General features: G+C 36.9%; 1 protein-coding gene across 1 annotated transcript in view; it reads left to right on the top strand.

Annotated features, from left to right (window-relative positions):
• LOC132108323 (NACHT, LRR and PYD domains-containing protein 12-like) overlaps window positions 1–12,113 on the top strand; it is a 30,758-nt gene extending 18,645 nt beyond the window's left edge. The window contains exons 6-10 of the mRNA XM_059515027.1: window positions 5,485–5,658; window positions 10,870–11,043; window positions 11,127–11,300; window positions 11,390–11,436; window positions 11,512–12,113. Coding sequence (XP_059371010.1) covers window positions 5,485–5,658; window positions 10,870–11,043; window positions 11,127–11,300; window positions 11,390–11,436; window positions 11,512–12,113 — 1,171 coding nt within the window. The remainder of the gene's footprint in view (window positions 1–5,484; window positions 5,659–10,869; window positions 11,044–11,126; window positions 11,301–11,389; window positions 11,437–11,511) is intronic.
• Window positions 12,114–23,884: the final 11,771 nt, after the last annotated feature.

Below are 23,884 nucleotides of genomic sequence, written 5' to 3'. Positions count from 1 at the left end.
TCAAAGTTGAGTAAAATCCTCAAAATCGCTGGTGGTGGCTGCCACTTACCATACCCTAACTGTGTCAATTTAATCAGATTTGTTTTTGTTATCTTTACTCAAATAAAACAGGTCTTAGTCTATTTTTTACTTCTTATGGGGGTTTTATGGAAAATAAAATTTTCTTTTATTTTAAATTGCAGTCAAAATGTATCTCTAAATTAACTACTCCGCTCTTATTTTAACCATTTAAGCAAAAATGTATGTAAAATTACAAAAAAAAAAAAAATCTGTAATCAATACAGTAATTTAATTCTTAAATTAAATTTAATACCTTAAATTTAATTCTTAAAAATTCAAATAAGCTGACAACACTGTTGATCTACAGTTATTTCCTAAATTATTATGATCAGTGGTCTGATTCACTTTTCTCATCCAGAGTTAATTTTTTTAGATTTGTTAATTTCACTTTATTGTATAAGTCATTATGCAGAAATTATTTGGACAGTAGACTCACAGACATCAAGAATATGCATTTGAACCTCAACAATTGTTGAGATCTAAATAAGATTTTATTATTTTTTTAAGTGATTGTAATCATTTAGGAAATAACTGTAGATTAACAGTGTTGTCCGCTTATTTAAAAGGAGATTTACTTAGGTTTATGATTTGTGCTGTCAGTCATTTGATAATTTTTACCTTTTTTCTAAACAGTGAAGGTTTTTGATCATAATTCAGCAGAGGTGGATAGTCCAGGGGTCAGAAAGTAAAAGTCCTGCCATATGTTTATTTCACCCATGAACTCAGCAGCTGATTTCACTAGAGGTGGGACCAAGTCATTCCTTTCAAGTCACAAGCAAGTCTCAAGTCAAATCACAAGTCCTCAAAGAGTTAAAGTTAATGATAAGTTAATTCTGGTGTAATCAGCTGCTGAGTTCATGGGTGGAATAATCAAGCATAAATAGCTGAGCTGAAGAATGCACAGATCCACAGTGAATTGCAGCCAAAATGTCCAGTAACATAAAGAATAGTTTAGAATAGTTCAGCGCTATCATCTAAATGTGATCTATAAATGAGCCTGTACACTGTATGTTGTTCAATTCAATTCAATTCAACTTTATTTGTATAGCGCTTTTTACTATACAAATCGTTACAAAGCAACTTCACGGAAAATTACGTTTCTACAATATTTAGTAGTAGCTTATAAGTGGTGACAGTCAGTTTGTGTGCGTATGACAGGATTTGTTCTGAAAAAATTAATACAAGTCGTAGTCAGCCAGACGATGAACATTATTAACAGCAATTGTGTCTGAACCCCGAACATTATCAGGAAGGCTATTCCAGAGTTTGGGAGCCAAATGTGAAAAATCTCTACCTCCTTTAGTGGACTTTGCTATCCTAGGAACTACCAAAACTCCAGTGTTTTGTGACCTTAGGGAGCGTGATGGATTGTAACGTGGTATAAGGCTAGTTAGGTATGCAGGAGCTAAACCATTTAGGGCCTTATAGGTAGGTAATGATAATTTGTAACTGATACGGAACTTAATAGGTAGCCAGTGCCGAGACTGTAAAATTGGGGTAATATGATCATATTTTCATGAGCTGGTAAGGACTCTAGCTGCTGCATTTTGGACTACCTGTAGCTTGTTTATTGAAGATGCAGGGCAGCCACCTAGAAGTGCATTACAATAGTCCAGTCTAGAGGTCATGAATGCATGAACTAGCTTTTCTGCATCAGAAACAGGTAACATGTTTCGTAGCTTGGCAATGTTTCTAAGATGGAAGAATGCAGTATTTGTATGGGAAATATGATTTTCCAAAGACAAGCTGCTGTCTAATATAACACCCAGATTTTTGACTATAGAGGAAGTATCAGTGCATTCGTCTAGTTGGAAATTGTAATCTACAAGATTCTGTGTACTGTCTTATCCGAATTTAATAAGGTTTCTTAATAAGAGGCTTAATAACCGCCAGTTTAAATGGTTTTGGGAAGTGACCTAAAGATAAAGATGAGTTAATACTATTGAGAAGCGGTTCTTCCGCTACGTGTAACAACTCTTTCAGTAATTTAGTGGGTACAGGATCTAATAAACATGTTGTTGGTTTAGATACAGTGATAAGTTTATTTAGCTCTTCCTGTCCTATAATTGTAAAGCACTGCAGTTTATCTTTGGGTGCGACTTTCACGTGCACACCTCCCCACCACAGACACTCCTGCAGCTATTGAGGACTATGATGTGTTTGCTCTTGAATGGGCATTGTCATCCTGGGGTGCATTTGCCAAAAGCATCGTTAGCCAACTATGGTCGCAAGTTCCGTCGTTACCAACATAGTTCAACGATTCGATGTTTCCCGAAACCATAGTTCAAACGAACATTCGCAAACTGCATCGCAAACTTGTGTCATTGGAACGACAGCTCTCCACCTGTGGTTAGAGGCATAGTTCGTCGTTAGTTTGCTGTGTGCCGTCACTGATTGCGCTGCACCTCGGGTGTGTTCTATTCAGAGTTATCGATCCTATGCCCTATTCCTTTAGAAGATTTCACCATCCACTTTGAGTGATTTAAAAGACTTGTTGTGGTTGTGGTTTAAGTTTATTACCCAATTCACCTTCTTTATTATTATTACAAATTCAGTTTGAAACTATATAGCAGCGTGGCCCTCGCAATTATTCTCCCTTCGAAGTGCCCTCTGAAAGCATTAATCTTGCCGATTGGAATGCAGCCAGCGTTTCATTTGTGCGAAGAAACGGTGAGTTTGTCGAGTGAGTTATGTTTGTAAAAACATTCCAAAAGACATATGTCTCATATAACAATGTTGGTAAAACAGTGTGTTAGAGGTTATCACATTTTGAATGTTAACACTCAGATCACAGTATTTTTATAGTAAATGAATGTACCAAAACAAAGTAATAACAATGTATAAGTGAGTGATTTTGTTGTTTTTACAGAATTAGAATATAGAATTCTCTGTTTGTGAGTGAATATATATATATATATATATATATATAGAGAGAGAGAGAGAGAGTATATACACTGTTTGCAAAAGTATTTTTTAATGTTTTTGTGTGTTTATTTAATGCATCAGCAAATAAACCATGTCATGCAAAGATGTCAGGAGGTATGGGCGAAGAGGACATGTCTCCCAGCAGCCAGTTATCACCAGAGCCATGCACCCTCTTCAGCCACCTGCAAGCTGCAGAAGTGACTCACACAAAAGAGTCATGTGTGCTTCCATCACCCATCCATCAGGCCATCACCACCTCCATAATTTTCCAACAGCATAATAATGCAGTGTAGCTAACAACTGAATCAAAAGCATCATTTCTTCTTATTGCCCTCTGAAGATGTGATTCCTGATGTTAGAGGCCCAGGGTGGAAAATGCCTGATGTTGGAGACCTGGACTTTGAAGGCAAAGGCCTGGTTGATGCACATGTATCTGTACCTCCAAGGATCCTTCCATTGCAACAGGCCCCAGGATGGCCAAAAATTCTCTTCCTCTGTATGGACAGAAGGAACTGAATTGATACCCCATCAATCTTGTTTGCTTCCCTTACATGTCAGAGCCTTCCGTTTTGTCACACTTGCAAAGTCCCTCCACTTATTCCTGACTTTTGGGCTTTGTTCATATCCATAGCCAGTATCATTTATTTTTTTAGTGATTTCTGCCCAGATTTTATTTTTGTCAGCATTTGTAATGCTATTTTTCATCTTTGAAAATAGCTGGACTTTATTATTATCCATCTCCTCCAAAAGAACTGCAATTTCATGCTTTGAAAATAGGGGTTTTCGTGTAATTTTCATTAACACATGGCAGAATGGCAAGGAGACTTAATAAAAATTGAGCAAAATAAGCAACAGGTGTCCACAACAGTACATCACAGATTTTCAGAACCCATCTTTTTTCAATTGTAGTTAAGTAGCCTATCACTATTAAATAAGAAATAGTATGCATATGAAATTGTGAAATTATTGACATTGGGATCAGAAAAGAGCACATTTTTAACTCCGTTTATGTATATAATGTATTGCAGAATAAATTAATGATTCATTATTACTCGACTCCTACGTAACGTCATTTCAAAAGCATAATTTGAGTCGAAGAAAAGAGAAAATAAAACCAAATTACTGTAGGTGGCGGCTCAAACCAGCGTAGTGAGTAGTTAGCTTGTTTTCATAACGATGCATCGTACTATGGTGGTTAATAAGCGAGTTACGTCATTGTACGGGAAACGCACCCCAGAATGATTGAGGAACTTACCCAAAGCACACAGGCAGATGCTGTCAGCAGACGCCTCATTGACACCATTCTCGGAAAAGTTCTTTATTTTTTGTAATTTAATTAAAAAAAGCTAAGTTTCTTATTTTCTAGATTCATTGCAAACAAACTGAAATATTTCAAGAGTTTTTTGTTTTAATTATGATGGTTATGACTTACAGCTTGAAATAAAAAAAAATCAGTATCTCAAAAAATTCTAAAAGATCAATCATTAAAAAAAAAAGATAAAAAAAAAAGAAATTTTCAAGATCTCCATAGCAGGTTTAATTATGCACTCAATACGTGGTTGGGGGTCCTTTTTATGAATAACTGCTTCAATGTGTTCAATGAGCTGACTCCGGCTTCAGTCCACTCCTTGTTAAGCTCTCCCAAGTTCTTGAATCAGCTTTTCCTAACAATCTTCCCAAGGCTGTGTTCATTCCTGTTGTGTGTGCACCTTTTCCTACCACACTTTTTCCTTCCAGTCAACTTTCTATGAGTATATTTTGATACAGCACTCTGTGAACAGCCAGCCCTTTCAGCAATGACTTTCTGTAGCTTATCCTCCTTTAGGAGGGAGTTCATTATTGTCTTCTGGACAACTGTCAAGTCAGTAGTCTTTTCCATAATTGTGGTTGCATGTTCTAAACTAGCCCAAGAGGTACCCAGTATTTATATTAAAAATTATTTATCAAACTAATCAAGCTCAAAATTGAATATTCTAATTGTTTGAGATACTGAATCTCTTACTAAACTGTAAGTCGTAACCATCAGAATTAAAACAAACAAATACTTCAGTTTGTGTGCAATGAAACTAGAATATAAGAAAGCTTGCTTTTTTTAATTAAATTACAAATAATGAAGACCTTTTTCATGATATTATTTTTTTATATGCACCTGTATTTGTCAATCAAGTCTCAAGTCCTAAAATCTGTGACTTAAGTCTGACTGGAGTCAAGTCATGTGACTCAAGTCCCCCACCTCTTTCCCTAATAGTGTTAAGGGTCTGAATACTTAAGCAATGGGAATGTTCTTTTTAAAATGTTCTGTTTGCAAAGTTATCACATCTGATTTCATTCATCTTTATGGCGTACGTAATTCAGATGTGAATTGAAAACTATATTCAAGAATTTTAGCATAAGGATGCAACATATGAAAATGTGAAAAAATATACTTTCTGAATGCACTGTATCTCAGTGCTCATATTTCATCTGGGAGTAATCGCTTTGTTTTTTTTTCCTGTTTAGACTGCGGTTCTGTAATCTCACTAGTCAGCATTGTGAAATTGTGTCATCAGCTCTACAGTCCTCAAACTCTGTCCTGAGAGAGTTGGATCTGAGTAACAATAACCTGCAGGATTCAGGAATGGTGATTTTTTCCCATGGACTGCACTGTTCAAATTGTCGCCTGAAGATACTGAGGTTTGACTTCAACTTTGAGTCTTTCAACTTTTTGGAACATATCATGAGATATATGTAAGACAATGTACAGTCATCTAATCCTGATCTGAAAATAAGTACTGACAGGATGATCAGGACCTTGGTTAGAAAGTGTTTTTATCACAATGAATGGGTTCTTATTGCAATAATGGTAATCTGACTACATGGTCCCTCTTATAACACTGCTACTTAGTAAATAAATATAGAGACATTATATATTGATTTGAGTATATAATGATTTGTTATGTGAAAAGAAATAGACTGGAGTGACATAAGAAAGAAACTTATTTTAACAGTACAACTGCCAGAGGTCGCTGTATACCTAAAACCGCCAGCGGGTAAATTTTACCCAAGTACATAACAACTGTATTTATATGGCTAAAGAACATATTATTTCACTGTATTATGCAACTGTCTTTGCAAAAAAGTGTCTAGAGTCATGAAACGATTATGTCTAGTCATCAACTATATTTTTGTCCTGTTGTTTTATGTTCAAGGGCTACACTATTCACTTTTCATTACAGTCAGTATTAAGCTAAACAAGCCAGCAATGACAACGAGAATTAGAAGGAAATAAATACATATTTGGGATGTGTAATAGGCTATTATAATACAATGTCATTAATCAATTAATAATTCACCACATTGCATAGGATGATGCCATGACAAATTCAAGCACACAGCTTCACATAATTAATTATTACTTTGTTTAAAAAAATCTTATCATTTATAATTTGAATTATACAAGAAGAACACCAATAAACTTTGGGTAAGAGAGAGAGAAAGAAAGAGAGAGAGAGAGGTTTTATTTATTACATCAGATCAGATTTTCTTCTTCAGGGAACAGGCAGACTAGAGTAAATAGCAACACAGAAGCAAAAATAAATGATACACAGCAAAAAAATCTGAGTGAAATTAACTCTGCTGGGAGTACATGTGAGACCACACTCAAGAGTGTGAAAGTGTTAAAATAGGAGTGTTAAATTAACACTGAAGCTGAGTTAAAGTTAATGAGATAATTAAGTGATTAATTGAGTGATGATTGACCATTATTGACGATACCTGATGTTAACATGCAGAATCAACAAAGACGAAAATCACTATTTTTATGGTATCACCATTATAGTGGTCAATGTTTGCTTTAGTTGGGCTCTTGACCCCTAAAGTGTTAAAGTCAGATTTTAATTGGCTGTTATAACGGAGTTTTAAAACTGATGGACAAGCAAAGACTCCGCTGACTACAAAGACTATTGTTATTCTTGAATTACTGAGTTAAAGTTACGTTGTTGATTATTGCAGCCCTATGATTGTTCAACAAAGTATTTCCAGCATTTTAAATACAATCTGAGGAATTTCTTAAAAGTTGTTTGTTCAAAAATCTTTCAAAAGAGTCTTTCAGTTATACATGCAAACATCAAGAATCAACCTGTCAATCTCAACAATGGTGAACATCCAAAAAGCATGTTGCAGTGCATTCTGCGTGCCACCTATCAAAATTCATCCATGGCTCCCATGATGCATTGCGGCATGAATAAACTATTAGCTGAATTGTTTCAGTAATTTCCTTTATTCTTACTAGTCTATTTTTGTTTTTTTATGTTTCTTTTAGTAGTTTGTTTTCTAATGTTTAGAGTTGTTCTATTTTTCTGAATATGCTGTTTGTCACCGTTGTTGAGATTCCTACACTAATTTTTGATGTATGTGTGTGCCTAAAGCAAGCTTTTCTTATGATCAGAACAACTTTCAAGAAATAATTTTAATTAGTGGGTACTGTACAATAACAGGGTTTTTATAATCAATGAGGTCAATCAAATCTGTTTAGGCTTTAATTGAGTTTGGTGATTCAGGTCAAATGCCCATGTTTTGATTTTTTTCTTGTCTGTTTGTTACAATTCAGTTGTAACAGCCAAACCAAATCTGACTTTAAAAATGTTAAGGCTCAAGAGACCAACTAAAGCAAACACTGACCACTATAATGGTGACATAAAAATAGTGATTTTCGTCTTTGTTGATTCTGCATGTTAACATATGGTCTCGTCAATAATGGTCAATGATCCCTCAATTAATCACTTAATTATCTCATTAACTTTAACTCAGCTTCAGTGTTAATTTAACACTCCTATTTTAACACTTTCACACTCTTGAGTGTGGTCTCACATGTACTCCCAGCAGAGTTAATTTCACTCAGATTTTTTTGCTGTGTATAAATGGCAAAAAAAACTAAATCATTAATCAAAATGTTGAAAAATTATGATTACATTAGGATAAAACGTCTACATTTGAAATATTGACTCTCCGTCGCCAGTGTTGGGGAGTAACTAGTTACATGTAACGGCGTTACGTAATTTAATTACAAAATTAATGTAACTGTAATTAGTTACAGTTACTAAGAAAAAATGAGTAATTAAATTACAGTTACTTATGAAATTTTGAACGATTACAAAGTGGATTACATTTGAATATTTACACACATCCACATACAGATTTAAATGATTCCTTTCCCAAATTGCATTGACTATTCTGAGACATACCACCCTAATAATTTCCGGGATGCGGAAACACAAGTCTAGTTTGTAGAATCCAATCATAAAAACGGAATGCCTAACGCGGACGGAATATCCCACATTTTGGATGACTAAATCAAAAGTAGGTCAGTACACTTGAATCAAAACATGACATGGACTAGTGTCTGTGAATATTAAGCCCCAAAAATGCAATATATGACTCCTGCACGTTCTGCGTGTCTGTGGAAATCAGGCGCGAACTGGACACTGGGAGAACCGGGACAATTCCCGGTGGCCTGGCAGCCGATTTTGCCCCACTATTTAATATCATTATTGTATAATTGCCTGCCGAATGTACTAAAGCGATCATTTGCGAATCCGCCATTTGATAATTAAATCTCTAATAAATCAGGAAGTGTTAGTCATGACTCGCGCGCTCTCCGCGCCTCCGGTTTGGATCAGACTCCGAGTATCAATGCGAGAGAGTGGACTGTAGAAGTGCACAAATGGAGCAGAGAAGCAGAACTATACTGTTCAGGTCAGTTTCATCTGTAAAGATGCTTTTTTGTCTTTGTTTTTTTATTTATTTAATCAAGCAGCAGCACGTTGCTCATCAGTCATCACTCAAAATAGGCTACTATATAAAGGACATCGTTATTATCTGTAGTAATGTTACAGTAGTAATTTAGCTGAAAAACAATCAAATTTTTTTTATAGGTTTAGGGGGAGCTACGGACAGACAACAACACAACCCTTACGAAAATTAACGTTTTAATATATTACTATAAATCCAGAGAAAATAGTTACTATTGTTTAACTGTGGTAACCAAAAATTTAAAATGATTTTACAAATTGAGTTATTTAAAAATAAATACAAATCCATTTGCAAAAAACAAAACAAAACAAAACAAGGTTATTGTATATAGGCTAAAAAAAGCATGGTCAATTTTTGTAAGGGAAAAACATGACTCGTGTACAGTATTAGGATTTTTCTATAAAGATATTGTAGTATTGTAGAGTATTGTATTGTAAAGTATAGTTTTGTTCAATCAGTTCAATCAAAGTCATGAGAGAGATGGATAACAGGGCAAAATAAAGAGACTGAAGAGAAAAATGGAAGTGAAGGTGCAGTTCAGGAGAGAACTTTTATTTATTTAGCATGTCCCCAAATTAAAGATTTAAACATTTTTTTTTATCTCAGGTCCATACCAAAAATAGTTTTGTCCATGAATTTGTTTGTATGAGTTTGATTTTTCCAGTCTGATTTTTTTCCCAGTCCGCCCCTCCTGTAAATTAATGGCAAAGACATGGTTTCATTTACTACAGATAGGCCTACTGAAGCTCACAGTGTTTTCAACCTCTGCTGCCTCAATATAGGAGTACACGAGCACATAAACATAATTTCTAGAACTGTTCTGTGTCACTTCATGTGCATTTTACTTATTTTGAGAAAACTATCATCATATCATATACAAAGAGACAGCAGTTTAAAAAAAACACCAATGTTTCAGGAGTTTATTACACAGAATACGACACATGCTTATTAGATAACTGTATTTGAGTTGATGTATATGCTTTTATTTATTATTCTTTAATTTTCACACATTTAGAAAAGTAATCAAAAAGTACTCAAAAGTAATTAGTTACATTACTTTAATAAAGTAATTGAAAAAGTTACACTACTATTGCATTTTAAACAGGGTAACTTGTAATCTGTAACCTATTACATTTCCAAAGTAACCTTCCCAACACTGTCCGTCGCTCATGGCATTTAGTGCTTCTTATACCTCTTCAGCATTCATAAATCACCTTCTTTTACTCATTTTGTCTTTATTTATGAAACTGATAACCGCTAATTCAGTGAGTGAAAGGTTTTGCTTAGCAATGTACTGTTTAAAACACAAGCAGCACGAAAATGACATAAAGTGCATACATAAAGGCATTATATAGTGGGTAGATTTGACCCACGGTGGCGCTTATAAATACCCTGTTTTTCCATCTGGTTTTATATAAACAGTTTTAAACAACAGGGAATCGTAAATCACACAATTTAAGTAAAAGTTAGTGACTGGGATACTTGAATGTTTTATTAAAAATATTTATGTACGTTTTAAAAACAGCCACAGGTAAAATTTTCCCCATGGCGGTTCTAGTGTTAAACATTATGGTGGCAGGGCAAGTTGTAACTTGAATGTGCGTGGCTGTTGGTGTCATCCACTCCCATTTATTTTAGCTGTTCAAAATGACTCATTATGCTGCTTGATGTTGCAGATTGGTATTTGTTACCATAATATTTGTATGTATTGTTGTAATTACACTGATTGTTGTGCAAATAGTTTTACGGTTTACTGCACTTGTTATTTACTAATAGCCACTATTGAATCTTAAGTCTCGCACATTCACAGAAAATAGTTTCCATGTTGCAAGATAAAGTGCATAGAGCCCCATTTGATCACATGATAACACCATTGATCAACCACAATGTACTGTACGCCACAGAGAGGCAGAACAATAAAAATAAACATTTATATTTGATTTCATTTGTATTATATGTTTATCAAAAGTCATTCACACTTAAAAAGAAAATAGGACGTTTAAATTAATTAAAAAAGAATGAGGAGATTCATGTAATATGAGCTATTATTGTTTTTAATGCTTTTAATTTGTCCATTTTATTTGTTTCATTTAGATTACCATGCTGTAATCTGACTGGTCAGTCCTGTGAAATTGTCTCATCAGCTCTACAATCCTCAAACTATGTCCTGAGAGAGCTGAATCTAAGTAATAATGACCTGCAGGATTCAGGAGTGAAACTACTCTCTGATGGACTAAAGAGTCCAAACTGTCAGCTGGAGATACTAAGGTGTCTAAAACATACAATAATGTACAGTCAGATGAGCATGATGTTGATGTGTGTCTGTAAATTGTCTGGCTGTGTGTCTTTAGGTTGTCAGGCTGTATGGTGACAGAGGAAGGCTGTGTTTATTTGTCTTCAGCTCTGAGTTCAAACCCTTCACACCTAAGAGAGCTAGATCTGAGCTACAATCACCCAGGACAATCAGGAGTCCAGCTGCTCAACCAAAAAATGGAGGATCCAAACTGCTCACTGCAGATACTCAAGTATATCAAACACTAATACTGACAGATTAAACTTGTGTGTTCATGACATATATATATATCTATATTAATGTGTGTTTGTGTGTTTTTAGTGTGGATCATGGTGGCGAGTTCACGATGACAGCAGGACTACGAAAGTGTATGTGTACAGGCACAGAAGTCTTCAGTCACAATTGTTTTGTTATTATAGATGTTTCTTTCTTTTTATGTTCAGATGCCTGTGATCTCTCACTGGACCCAAACACAGCAAATACTCAACTCATCCTGTCTGAGGACAACAGAAAGGTGACACGTGTAAAAGATCATCAGCCATACCCTGATCATCCTGAGAGATTTGAGCAGGTTCCTCAGGTTTTGTGTGGAGAGAGTCTTACTGGACGGTGTTACTGGGAGGCTGAATGGAGCGGATATAATACAGAAATATCAGTGACATATAAAGGAATCAGCAGGAAAGCAGGCGGTGACTGTTGGTTTGGATACAATGAGAAATCCTGGAGTCTGATCTGTACTGATGATGGAATTACTGTATGGCACAATAATAAGTTCACTGACATCTCTACCCCTTCACCTTTATTTAACACAGTAGGAGTGTATGTGGATGTGTTGGACGGCACTTTGTCATTCTACAGTGTCTCAGACACACACACACTCACACACTTACACACATTTAACACCACATTCACTGAACCCCTCTATGCTGGTTTTAAAGTTTCCCCTGATTCCTCAGTGTCTCTGTGTTGGATTACACCAGAAATGGGCTCTCAAGTTAGATACATGGACCCAAGTCGCACTCGAGTTGCAGTTTACAAGACTTGAGTTTGGACTTCAGACTCGACCCGGAATGACTTTTGACTTGACTGGACAAGAAGGACAATATCAATAACTACTGATATCCTAAAGAAAGAACTTAAAATGTATTTATATTTAGGGGCCAAGCACCGAAGGTGTGTAGGACCCCATTGTATTTGTTCCCGTTCTTATTATTATTAGGGGCCAAGTATCGAAGGTGCGTAGGCACCTATTGAAATCATTGGCGTTATTATTCTTCTTCTTCCGCCGCAAGTCTATAGCAGCCCATAGAACCGATTGCGGGAAAGTTGTAATGGCTTGACATTCTGATAGAGGGCAGTCCCAACATTAACTATAGCAAATTTGAAGTCTCTAACTCCAACTCTCTAGCGCCACCACTTGTTCAAACTTTCAATGTTTGTATGCTAATAACGTTTGAACCGTAAGCCAGAAAATGAAATTTATTTTTTCCTCTGAATCCTTGGCTCAAGCCAAATTGAATGATCCCCAAAATTTTGTTTAGTTTTTTCACTATTTTCATTTTTTCGAAAACCTACTTTTTCGAACTCGTCCTAGATGGTTAGTCCGATTTTCACGAAAATTGGCTCAGATCATCTTCAGACCATGCTGGCAAGAAGTTATGGAATTCAAGTTGATTCGTCTAACCGTTCTCGAATGACACGTGAACAAATTTGACAAAAAGCACGCAAAAGCGCATGTGAAGCTATATATCTCGGCAATGGTTTGGCATATTGAGACCAAACTTGGTGTTATAAATAACCAAGACCTGAGACTACCTGCAGTGTTTCGACGCAACGCCACCTAGTGGTCAGGAGATATGAAAAATGCATAATTTGGCATATAACTTCTGAATGGTTTAGACAAAAATCACACAAATGGTCTCTTTAGATTCAGCGAGTCATGTCGAGTCGAATGATATCCAATTTACCTGTGTCTGCCATTTTAGGCGTTGGCCATTTTGAATTAAGTATTAAAATGCTGTATTTTTTGAACGCAGCATCGTATCGTTACGAAAATAATTACAAAAATATTCGGCTCCATGCCCTGGAGGTACTCAAAAAGTTTGGTGGCAGCACCAACTTGTGGTCAAGAGTTATAATGAAATATCACAAAAATGCTAATTACTTTTGAATAAATTAGATTATTAAAATTAAAATGGTCTCCCTATATTCTCTGTGTCATGCCGAGAGCATTGATACCAATTATGCGAAAATTGGCCATACTTCCGGTCCGCCATTTTGATTAATGTTGGAAACCTACTTTTTCAAACTCCTCCTAGACCGATTTTCACCAAATTTAACATGGATCATCTTCAGACCATGCTAGCAAAAAGTTATCGATTTCGTGTCGATATACGAAACGGTTCTCATTTAGCGCCACCTATTGGTTACACATGATAAGCCAATTAATCATATTACTAGTTGTTGTGTTTATTGTTTTCAAGCCATTTTGCCTAAAATAATCTTAAAACGGTTTTAATTACTCATTCCTGCCGTTCGTCTGAAGCTTGCTTCTGTAGTGCTTGGCCCCGTTATTGCTGCTTGCAGCTATATTTTTTACTATATTTTACTTTTACTATATCTGCATTGATATTTAATTGTTGATGTAAATGGGACTCTTATCATATAATTTGATGACGTGTGTCTGTGTATTGTGTGTGCATTCTGAAAGGGTATGAAACAAACCATTTATGTTCTCACATTTGGTTATATTAGTGTGTCAGAATCAGGAACTATATGAAGATCATATAGATGCAAAAATATGGGAAAACGTTTAAAGATGCTGGAATGACAGCATCAAATCTTAAAACGCATCACATCTTGGAACACATCCACAAAGTTTAGAAACATTAACTTCATATATGCTGGGGTGTGTCCTGTTAAAATCAGGAGCAAAAAATCTAGACTTAAACCTATAGCACAATTTTTTATCAGTCTTTTTGCAATATATACAGATATGGGTTTCCTCTCTTTTAATGTTTGTGTGTCCAGGTTAGAATAATCATAATCCACACTAATGAAACTGATGCTTCAAATAAACATTTTGATAATCTCTAAACATTTCTTCATATGGAGCACATAATAAAAGTATTATGTCAAATTATTGTCTATTTTACATTTAAATTGGTGTGAATAATTATGGAAAAATAACTTATATGGGTTTATGTACAGTAGGTGGACAACCAAAATGGGTAATGGAGGGCCGCACCATTAACTGCAAGTCAGTTGTGTGTTAAAATCATTTGCGAAACTACCGCCACGGTGCGCAAAGGGACTGATTGCAAACTGACTTTATATTTATTTATTGATTTATTTATATATTAATTATATTTTTAATTATTGTTCTGTTCTGATAGCCTAGTTAAATTAAAGGATTTGTTGTCAAGTGAAAATAACTACAATTATCCTATAGGCTAGTGTTTATAATATTGGTAAATGATAACATTATTAGGCCTGCCGTTCTTATATCTGAATGTAATTAAATGCGACTTATACATGACTTTTTTTTCCTCTCAAAAACAATTTATTTTTAGCGTGTTTTTGAAAACCATGCAGCAGACAAAAATAGGTGATTAATCGGTTTAAATGTGTTACTTTGGGTTAACAAATTTACCTTATAGTATATTAAGCAACATTCTGGGCCTAATCTAGGCTATGTTTTTAACTTTTTGCAAGTTTCATGTATGTTTTTTTTCCCATTGCATCTGAAAATTACTTTAAGAAATGAAATAAGCCTCCCCGCCATTGCGGAAACCAAACTCCCACTTTTTTTCTTTTTTAAATCTGTTATTTGCTTTAAATTTAAAAAATCCTTTAATAAAACAGCATGTATTTTTGTCACGCACATACTTTGTTATTCGTAACCTGACCTTTATTTTGACAGATAACTACTTGGGATAAAGATTTCTGTCTGTACACTGATTAAGAAATTGTTGCGTGTTTTATGAATTATTTTCTTTATTTATTATACCCTCTAGACATCTCTGTTAAAGTTTTTAAAACATTTTATATGCGTGTGCATAAATTCTTCTTTCAGAACGTTCCGTAACGGAGAGATGACACCTCCTTAAAATAGATTTTTCCTCTGAAACACAAAAACGTTAAAATTTAAATAAAATTTATATTTTGTGTTTGGAGAACGTCAACCATTCTCCATTCCGCAGATATTGATGCTTCTGGAAACACACATTTTTTGTGTGCATTGTAAATCACAAAAAGTCTACAGAATATGTTGTCTCCCAAAAACGTTGATATTTCTTTGTCATGTCCGTAATGCATGTGTATTTCCCAAATCTAAAATAGCCTATAAAACACATTAATAGACGGATACTTTTCTGATGTCTAGCCTGTGTTTGGGATTTAGAAAAACATCAAGAAATGGTTCAATATATTGGTAATGAATATATTCTGTGAGAATTTATATTTGAGGTTTTGACTCTGAATGTCAAAAAACTGGAACTGCCCAATAATTAAACTAAAAAATTATTAGGCCTACATGATGTTTCTTATTACTGAGATACATTTTGACATTTGTATTGCCAAAAGACAGCAGCGTTGCAGAGTACAATTAAAATAGTATAAAGCAGCATATACATTAAGAACAAAAGTTTTTGTATCTTTGGCAGACGTGCATGTCTTTCGGCCAGTTTATTTTTTTCTCTCTCAGAGGCACCTCATGTCTTCTGAGAAAAACAAAACTATATTATATTGTATGTATTGCTCTTTATGCTGTTGCATAAATTGCAAAACCAAATGAGGCATTTGTCCTAAAACAGACACTTTGCCTAAACCTGGTCTGCAAGTTTGAAAGAGTATGAAAGAGCAAGCGATCCACAACTTTATTTCAATGCCCACAACCTATACAAAACTACTCCCAACCCCCTCCAGCTGGACTGAATTGTAATTGTAAAATGGACATGCTCTATCTAAAAGAAAAAATATGGTGTAACAAACCAGCGAACTGTAGAATACACACATCTGTATTAATCATTTTATATATTATTTTATTATATATATAAAAAAACACCACAATCTGGGATTTTAACCTACGTAGCTGAATTCACTGACTGCCACTGGACTATGATAACTTGATAAACCAAACTTCCCTTTTCCAATGTGTGTTAGCGCATTCATCTTACTTTGCAATAAAAAAATAAAAATAAAAACAAAAAAACTGTGTCATCAAGCAGATAATTCATGTGTGTTTCTTATAGTATTCAAATGCTGATCTTATAGGCCTAATATATTATTATTATTATTATTATTATTAATAAAAAAAATTCATAATGAACTGGACTGCCAGTGAGCACGCTTTTTTTGATGAATAGCCTACAGCAAAACTGACTTACAGCACAGATGATAATAGCACCATTTATTTTTCAACCTCACATAAAAATTATCAATGGAAAAAAACATATTTTAGCTGTAATTAATAACTACAGCTTTTTAATACCTACAACTTTCTTAAATATGAACCAAAGCACGATCATACATTATTAACATCTTACTGTTATTATTAGCCTTTCATGGATTCAGTCTTACATGTATTTATATAGCTTATCATGAATATAAACCATCAGTTTTGGACACAGCAAAGCTTAACTGCACCTGCTTTTAGAACTTTGCATTTCAGTCCAAACTCGACATGTTCATGCCGACAGAGACGGCAGAAAGTGTATCGGTTTATTTTCTCTATTTTACAAAAGCACAAAATTTTGTTGATATTCATGTGAGTGTACACAAAAATAAGGGTATACCATTGTAATGATAAAACCTTTGTGACGTAGTGATTCTAGATAGGCTGTAACCCCAATCACGCTTCACAGAACAAAACAAATACCAAAATAAGCTCACTTTTACAATTGAAAACGTTCTTTTTTAGTTTAATTCAAAAAATGGGGACTCGTTTCCTTTTTTCCTACATCTTGCTTATTCACAGCATATCAAAGTGCAAAAACAATTATGAGAACAAAAAAAAACAAAACAAATCTTATAACATAATCATCAAATGAACAACCAGAAGATCACAATCATCTTTCAGAACAGATAGAAGAGTTAACGAGTCTTCAAAGATAAATGACCTAAACAAATCTAAACAATGTCGATCAATATTCAGACACAATGCTTGTAAAGGTATCAAGTCATTTTCAGTTCAAAGTCCATAAGGGAAGCCAACAGACAACCAAACCAAATGCATTTGAAAGTTTTGTCCTTAAGCAAAGTGTTCAAAAGAAGGATGTTTGATGTTTGTGGGCTTGTGTAGATGTGTGTGAATGGGCTGTGTGAAGTATGGGATAAAAGTCCGCTAAACCCATTACTTTCCAAGAGTCAGTTGTGATTTAAGGGTCCATTTCAGAGTGAGGATGAACTGTTCAAGGCCTACCTGAATTCCAACGTGCAATCAGAATATCTGAGGCCTGTCCAAACTAGATGAGATTCACTTACGGTCACAGCATTCCAACCCCATGCAGTTTAAAACACAGCTGATAAACGAATGGCATCGCGACACCCGAACACTCGTTCACTGTGTAACTGGCGTAAGTCTTGTGACACAAAAGCTTTCAGTCTCGTTGGTTCATGATCGGCATCATACTTCACAGGGCTTACTGTCTGTTGATTAAGCATTTGTATATTCCAAACACTGCTATGGAAAGGAGCAGCTCGCTGGAACCTTTGTAGTCGAAACTCTTCCACAGTGCCGCAACAAAGCTTTTAAAACACAGTAATCTCAAGTCTTGACTAAATTCTGGCACATTTTAAACGTCTAAAGACTCCAGGCAGTTCAAACTGCTTCAACTTTAGCTCTTGGTGTAGTGGGAAAGCCTTCAACCACATGCATACACACCTGCATCTAAATTAACCTGATTTAATTTCCTTCTGGCTACTGACTCCTCCTACTTGTTGCAGTGCATTATGGGTTCTGTAGTTTTTTTTTCCGTCACACTCCCCCTCCATTGGACAAAACATCTCATGGTTCCTTATGAGATGTTGAAACATTAAAATCCTAAGAATTCTTCGTCCTCCTCAGAGGATTCTTGAAAGAGGTCGACAAGCTTTTGTCTGTTTTGTGCTTCTAATTCAGTGGAGGTTGGATAACAGGGTTTTAAATTACAAACATGAATTTGCTGGCCCCATCTGTTGGATTACCCTGTAGGGTCCTTTCCATTTTGGTGCAAGTTTGGCTGTGAAATTGTCCTTTGCACTGGACTGTGGGAAATGCCTCATCCATACCCTGTCTCTTTCATTGAATAGAATGTCCCTTCGATTCTTGTTGTAATTTCGAAGCTGTCTTAGATGGGCTTTCTTACAGTTCTCTTGTGCTCTTGCCTGCATTTGCTTTAAATGATATACAGTGTCATAGTGGGGTGCATTTGGTGACAGATCATGGCTTCTTCCTTTCAGAATCTTATCCATTGGCCCCTGTAGCTTTCTTCCAATGTGGAGTTCTGCAGGAGACATTCCTGTGGTTTCCTGCACTGCAGAATTTATAGCAAACCTGATTTCTGGCAGGTACTGGTCCCATCGTTTATGACTGTCCTCTACATATGCCGCAATCATACTTTTAAGAGTTCGATTTACCCGTTCTGTCATGTTTGTTTGCGGATGATGAGCGGTTGTCAATTTTGGCGTGACATTCCAATTCTCACACAGTTCCTTAAATATTGCAGATACAAATTGGGTACCTCTGTCGGATATAAGAAAGTCCGGTACTCCCCATCTTGTTAGTATCTCTTTTCTGAATACAGTTGCAACACTCCTTGCTGTAGCTGTACGTATAGGAAACAGTTCGATCCAACGGGTGAAGTAGTCAACAAATACTAAAAGGTATTCATTTTGATTGGTGCTACGGGGTAGTGGTCCCATGATGTCCACACCCATTAATTGATTTGGTCGTGTGCTGTTAATCTTCTGCATTTTTCCAGCAGGTTTCCGTTGATCTGTTTTTAGGGTTTGGCACTTTACACATCTCTTTACAAATTGTTTTATATCGGACCACATCCCCGGCCAGAATGCGACATTCTGAATTCTTTTGTAAGTTTTAAAGATGCCAGCATGCCCACTTGTGGGGTCACTGTGCTGTTTCTCCCATATTAGTTCATCTGTAACTGGAAGAGTATTCACATCCTTTTGAGTTGAATACAAATTACAACTTGCATGGAGGGTAATTCGTGAAAGAGCATCCGGTGCTGTATTTAATTTCCCTTTCCGATATTCAACAATGAAATCGTACTTCTGTAACTGCAGAGCCCATCGGATGAGACGGCTGGTGGTTTTTGGAGAATTCATCACCCACTGCAGAGCAGAGTGATCTGTAACGACAGTGAACATTTTATGTTCAAGATAGTGCTGCCACTTATCTAATGCCCATATTACGGCTAAGCATTCTTTTTCTGTTGCAGAGTAGTTTGATTCAGCAGGATTAAGATTTCGGCTGGCATAGGCGATTACCTCCTCTGTACCTTGTCCTCTTTTTTGGGTCAAGACCGCACCCAGTCCAGTCTCACTGGCATCTGTATACACAATGAAGGGATGCTCGAAATTGGGATGTCCGAGGATGGGTGGAGTCATCAAGCAGGTTTTCAGTTCTTCGAAGGCTTGTTGGCACTGTGGTGTCCATTGGAAAGATCTGCCTTTTTTCTTTAAGGAATTAAGTGGTTCGGCAATTCTGGAAAAATTTTCAACAAACCGGTGATACCACCCGGCCAGTCCAAGAAATCGTTGGACTTCCTTCAGATTTCTGGGAACTGGATAGTTTCGAATAGCTTCCACCTTACTCGGGTCAGCTGTAATGCCGTGGATGTTAATTACATGACCTAGGAATGTCACTTCAGGCAAGCAAAACTTACTTTTCCGAAGATTTATGGTTAAGCCAGCTTCTTGTAGCTTATGGAAAACAGCTTGGAGGTCAAGGAAATGCTGAGTAACAGACGAAGAATAGACGACAATATCGTCGATATACACAAAACAAATACTTCCTCGTAGTTCTCCCAAGACAGTCTCCATAAGACGTTGGAAGGTGGCTGGGGCGTTTTTAAGCCCAAAAGGCATTACATTGAAGTGAAATAGCCCAGCAGAGGTGGTAAAGGCAGTCTTTGCTTTACTGGAAGCATCCATAGTAACTTGCCAGTACCCACTATTAAGGTCTAGAGTGGAGAAGATAGAAGATCCTGAAAGTGATTCCAAGATTTCAGTAAGGTTTGGCAGTGGGTATGCATCACTGTCAGTTATAGAATTTAATCTGCGATAATCAACGCAGAATCGAAGTTGTCCATTTTTTTTTCGGTACTAGAACTACCGGGGAAGACCATCCTGATTTTGAAGGTTCCACAATGCCGGTATTCAACATTTCCTGAAGCTGCTGTTTCACAATGGCTTGTTTGGAAGGAGATATACGATAAGGTCGTTGCTTTATAGGTATTTGATGATGTGTGTAGATTTGATGTTGGAGTACATCTGTCCGTCCCAGACGAAGGGTGCACACCTGAGGATTTGTTTGTAGGATGTGACTTAACTGTTGCTTATGATCAATTGGTAAGTAAGCTGCATCCACTGCTTGATTGATGAGTGTTAGGTCATCCTCATTGCCACTATCATTCAAGGATAGGGGTAACATTAAGGGTGGAACAGAACTTAATAATGAAATACTTGGTATAGAACGTTGAGCTGTATTTCCACCTGGCAGACATGGAGACCCCATTGGTGAAGGTAAAGGCACACTGGCATGACCAGGCTGAAAAAAGTAGTCCACATCTGGATCAGAGATAAATGAATACTGTCCCAGAGAGACGTTTATCTGCATTCCACTAAAGAAGATAAAGTCTAGCCCCAAAACAATACAATAAGCAAAAGCTTTGGTTGTCAGCACAGCAACAGGTAAGGGGCAAATTTGATCATGTACTTTAAGTGAAATATTCAACCATCCCAAAGGCACTTCAGCCTTTCCATTTTCTTTTTCTGTTGCAGAGTAGTTTGATTCAGCAGGATTAAGATTTCGGCTGGCATAGGCGATTACCTCCTCTGTACCTTGTCCTCTTTTTTGGGTCAAGACCGCACCCAGTCCAGTCTCACTGGCATCTGTATACACAATGAAGGGATGCTCGAAATTGGGATGTCCGAGGATGGGTGGAGTCATCAAGCAGGTTTTCAGTTCTTCGAAGGCTTGTTGGCACTGTGGTGTCCATTGGAAAGATCTGCCTTTTTTCTTTAAGGAATTAAGTGGTTCGGCAATTCTGGAAAAATTTTCAACAAACCGGTGATACCACCCGGCCAGTCCAAGAAATCGTTGGACTTCCTTCAGATTTCTGGGAACTGGATAGTTTCGAATAGCTTCCACCTTACTCGGGTCAGCTGTAATGCCGTGGATGTTAAATACATGACCTAGGAATGTCACTTCAGGCAAGCAAAACTTACTTTTCCGAAGATTTATGGTTAAGCCAGCTTCTTGTAGCTTATGGAAAACAGCTTGGAGGTCAAGGAAATGCTGAGTAACAGACGAAGAATAGACGACAATATCGTCGATATACACAAAACAAATACTTCCTCGTAGTTCTCCCAAGACAGTCTCCATAAGACGTTGGAAGGTGGCTGGGGCGTTTTTAAGCCCAAAAGGCATTACATTGAAGTGAAATAGCCCAGCAGAGGTGGTAAAGGCAGTCTTTGCTTTACTGGAAGCATCCATAGTAACTTGCCAGTACCCACTATTAAGGTCTAGAGTGGAGAAGATAGTAGATCCTGAAAGTGATTCCAAGATTTCAGTAAGGTTTGGCAGTGGGTATGCATCACTGTCAGTTATAGCATTTAATCTGCGATAATCAACGCAGAATCGAAGTTGGCCATTTTTTTTTCGGTACTAGAACTACCGGGGAAGACCATCCTGATTTTGAAGGTTCCACAATGCCGGTATTCAACATTTCCTGAAGCTGCTGTTTCACAATGGCTTGTTTGGAAGGAGATATACAATAAGGTCGTTGCTTTATAGGTATTTGATGATGTGTGTAGATTTGATGTTGGAGTACATCTGTCCGTCCCAGACGAAGGGTGCACACCTGAGGATTTGTTTGTAGGATGTGACTTAACTGTTGCTTATGATCAATTGGTAAGTAAGCTGCATCCACTGCTTGATTGATGAGTGTTAGGTCATCCTCATTGCCACTATCATTCAAGGATAGGGGTAACATTAAGGGTGGAACAGAACTTAATAATGAAATACTTGGTATAGAACGTTGAGCTGTATTTCCACCTGGCAGACATGGAGACCCCATTGGTGAAGGTAAAGGCACACTGGCATGACCAGGCTGAAAAAAGTAGTCCACATCTGGATCAGAGATAAATGAATACTGTCCCAGAGAGACGTTTATCTGCATTACACTAAAGAAGATAAAGTCTAGCCCCAAAACAATACAATAAGCAAAAGCTTTGGTTGTCAGCACAGCAACAGGTAAGGGGCAAATTTGATCATGTACTTTAAGTGAAATATTCAACCATCCCAAAGGCACTTCAGCCTTTCCATTGGCCAAATATAAAGGTCCAAAAGTCCATGGACTCAGGCTTTGTTCCGTGGGATCTAGATCTTTCCATAAGCTTTCATGGATTAGGGTATAGCTTGCCCCCGTGTCGACAATGGCTTTACCTATCCAAGTACCAATACTGACAGGTACAATTAATTGTTGTGGTACAACAACATTTTTCTGTCCAGGTGTGGAACCAACTTTTGTAGGTAAGGCATTTGCAATAGCTACAGAATTGTTACTAGGTCTACCTCTGAATTTTGAAGGAAAGGTTGGTTGCGTGTTAGACGGTGGAGCAGACTGTGAGGACAAAGTAAACTGTGGGCAATTACCAGGAGCATGATGGCCCTTACACCTCCAGCACTGCACTGGCGGTTTGTCTGCAGGCCTGTTGACATTGGGACCTTTAGACCCTGCTTGACTGGGTTTGGAACTCAAACGATAGTCATACTGTAACTGTTGAAGATTATCCTTTTCCAGTTGTTGTCCAAGTCGTACCATTTCTTCCACAGATGACACCCGACCACGCAGCTGGCTGGCCAAGTAGGGTTTTAGGTTTTTTAGAATCATCTTAACTAATTCAGGCTCTGTCAAACTAGGGTTCCACCTTTTACAAAGTGCTCTGTACGTAAAGGCAAAGTCCCTTACCGACTCTCTCTCACCTTGAGTTCGAATTCGGACACGTTCAGCGAGTTCATCCTCATAGTCTTCAGAAAGAAAAGGAGTAAGGAATGCCGATTCAAACTCACCCCAGGTAGTTATCGTAGCTCTGGCTACCTCCCACCAGTCTCGGGCCGTGCCATATAGGACTGTTCTGAAAGTAGCTAGAATTTCTGGATCAGACAGAGGATGTAAAGCAAGAAAATCCTTACATTTGGTTATATACAACAAAGGGTCTGAGTCATCTGACGGTCTTCCAAACGTAGGGAATGTTAACTTGAGGTGGTCACTCTTGACAGCAACAGCATTTAGCGGAGGTGATACAGCAATGGAAGGCTGTGACAATTCAGCTCCCTTCGGAGGGTTCAGAGTAGTTTTATGTTCGGTACCCACTGACAGTTCATTTACTTTATCACTTAGGCGGTCAAGCTGAAGGGTCCAATGTGAAAAATCTTTAACAAATTCGTCGTGACTTTTTTGAAAGTTTTGTTGGACAGCTTTAATGCCTGAGAAATCTTTAACAAGTCCATCATGACTTTCTTGAAAGTTTTGTTGGACAGCTTTGATGTCTTCTTGGACTTCCTTTTGAAGTTGCTCTACCATGAATCGA

The sequence above is a fragment of the Carassius carassius genome, chromosome 28 (assembly GCF_963082965.1).
Source record: "Carassius carassius chromosome 28, fCarCar2.1, whole genome shotgun sequence".
Taxonomy (NCBI): domain Eukaryota; kingdom Metazoa; phylum Chordata; class Actinopteri; order Cypriniformes; family Cyprinidae; genus Carassius; species Carassius carassius.
The sequence above is the reverse complement of the archived record's forward strand: the minus strand, read 5'-3'. Positions and strand labels throughout refer to the sequence as shown.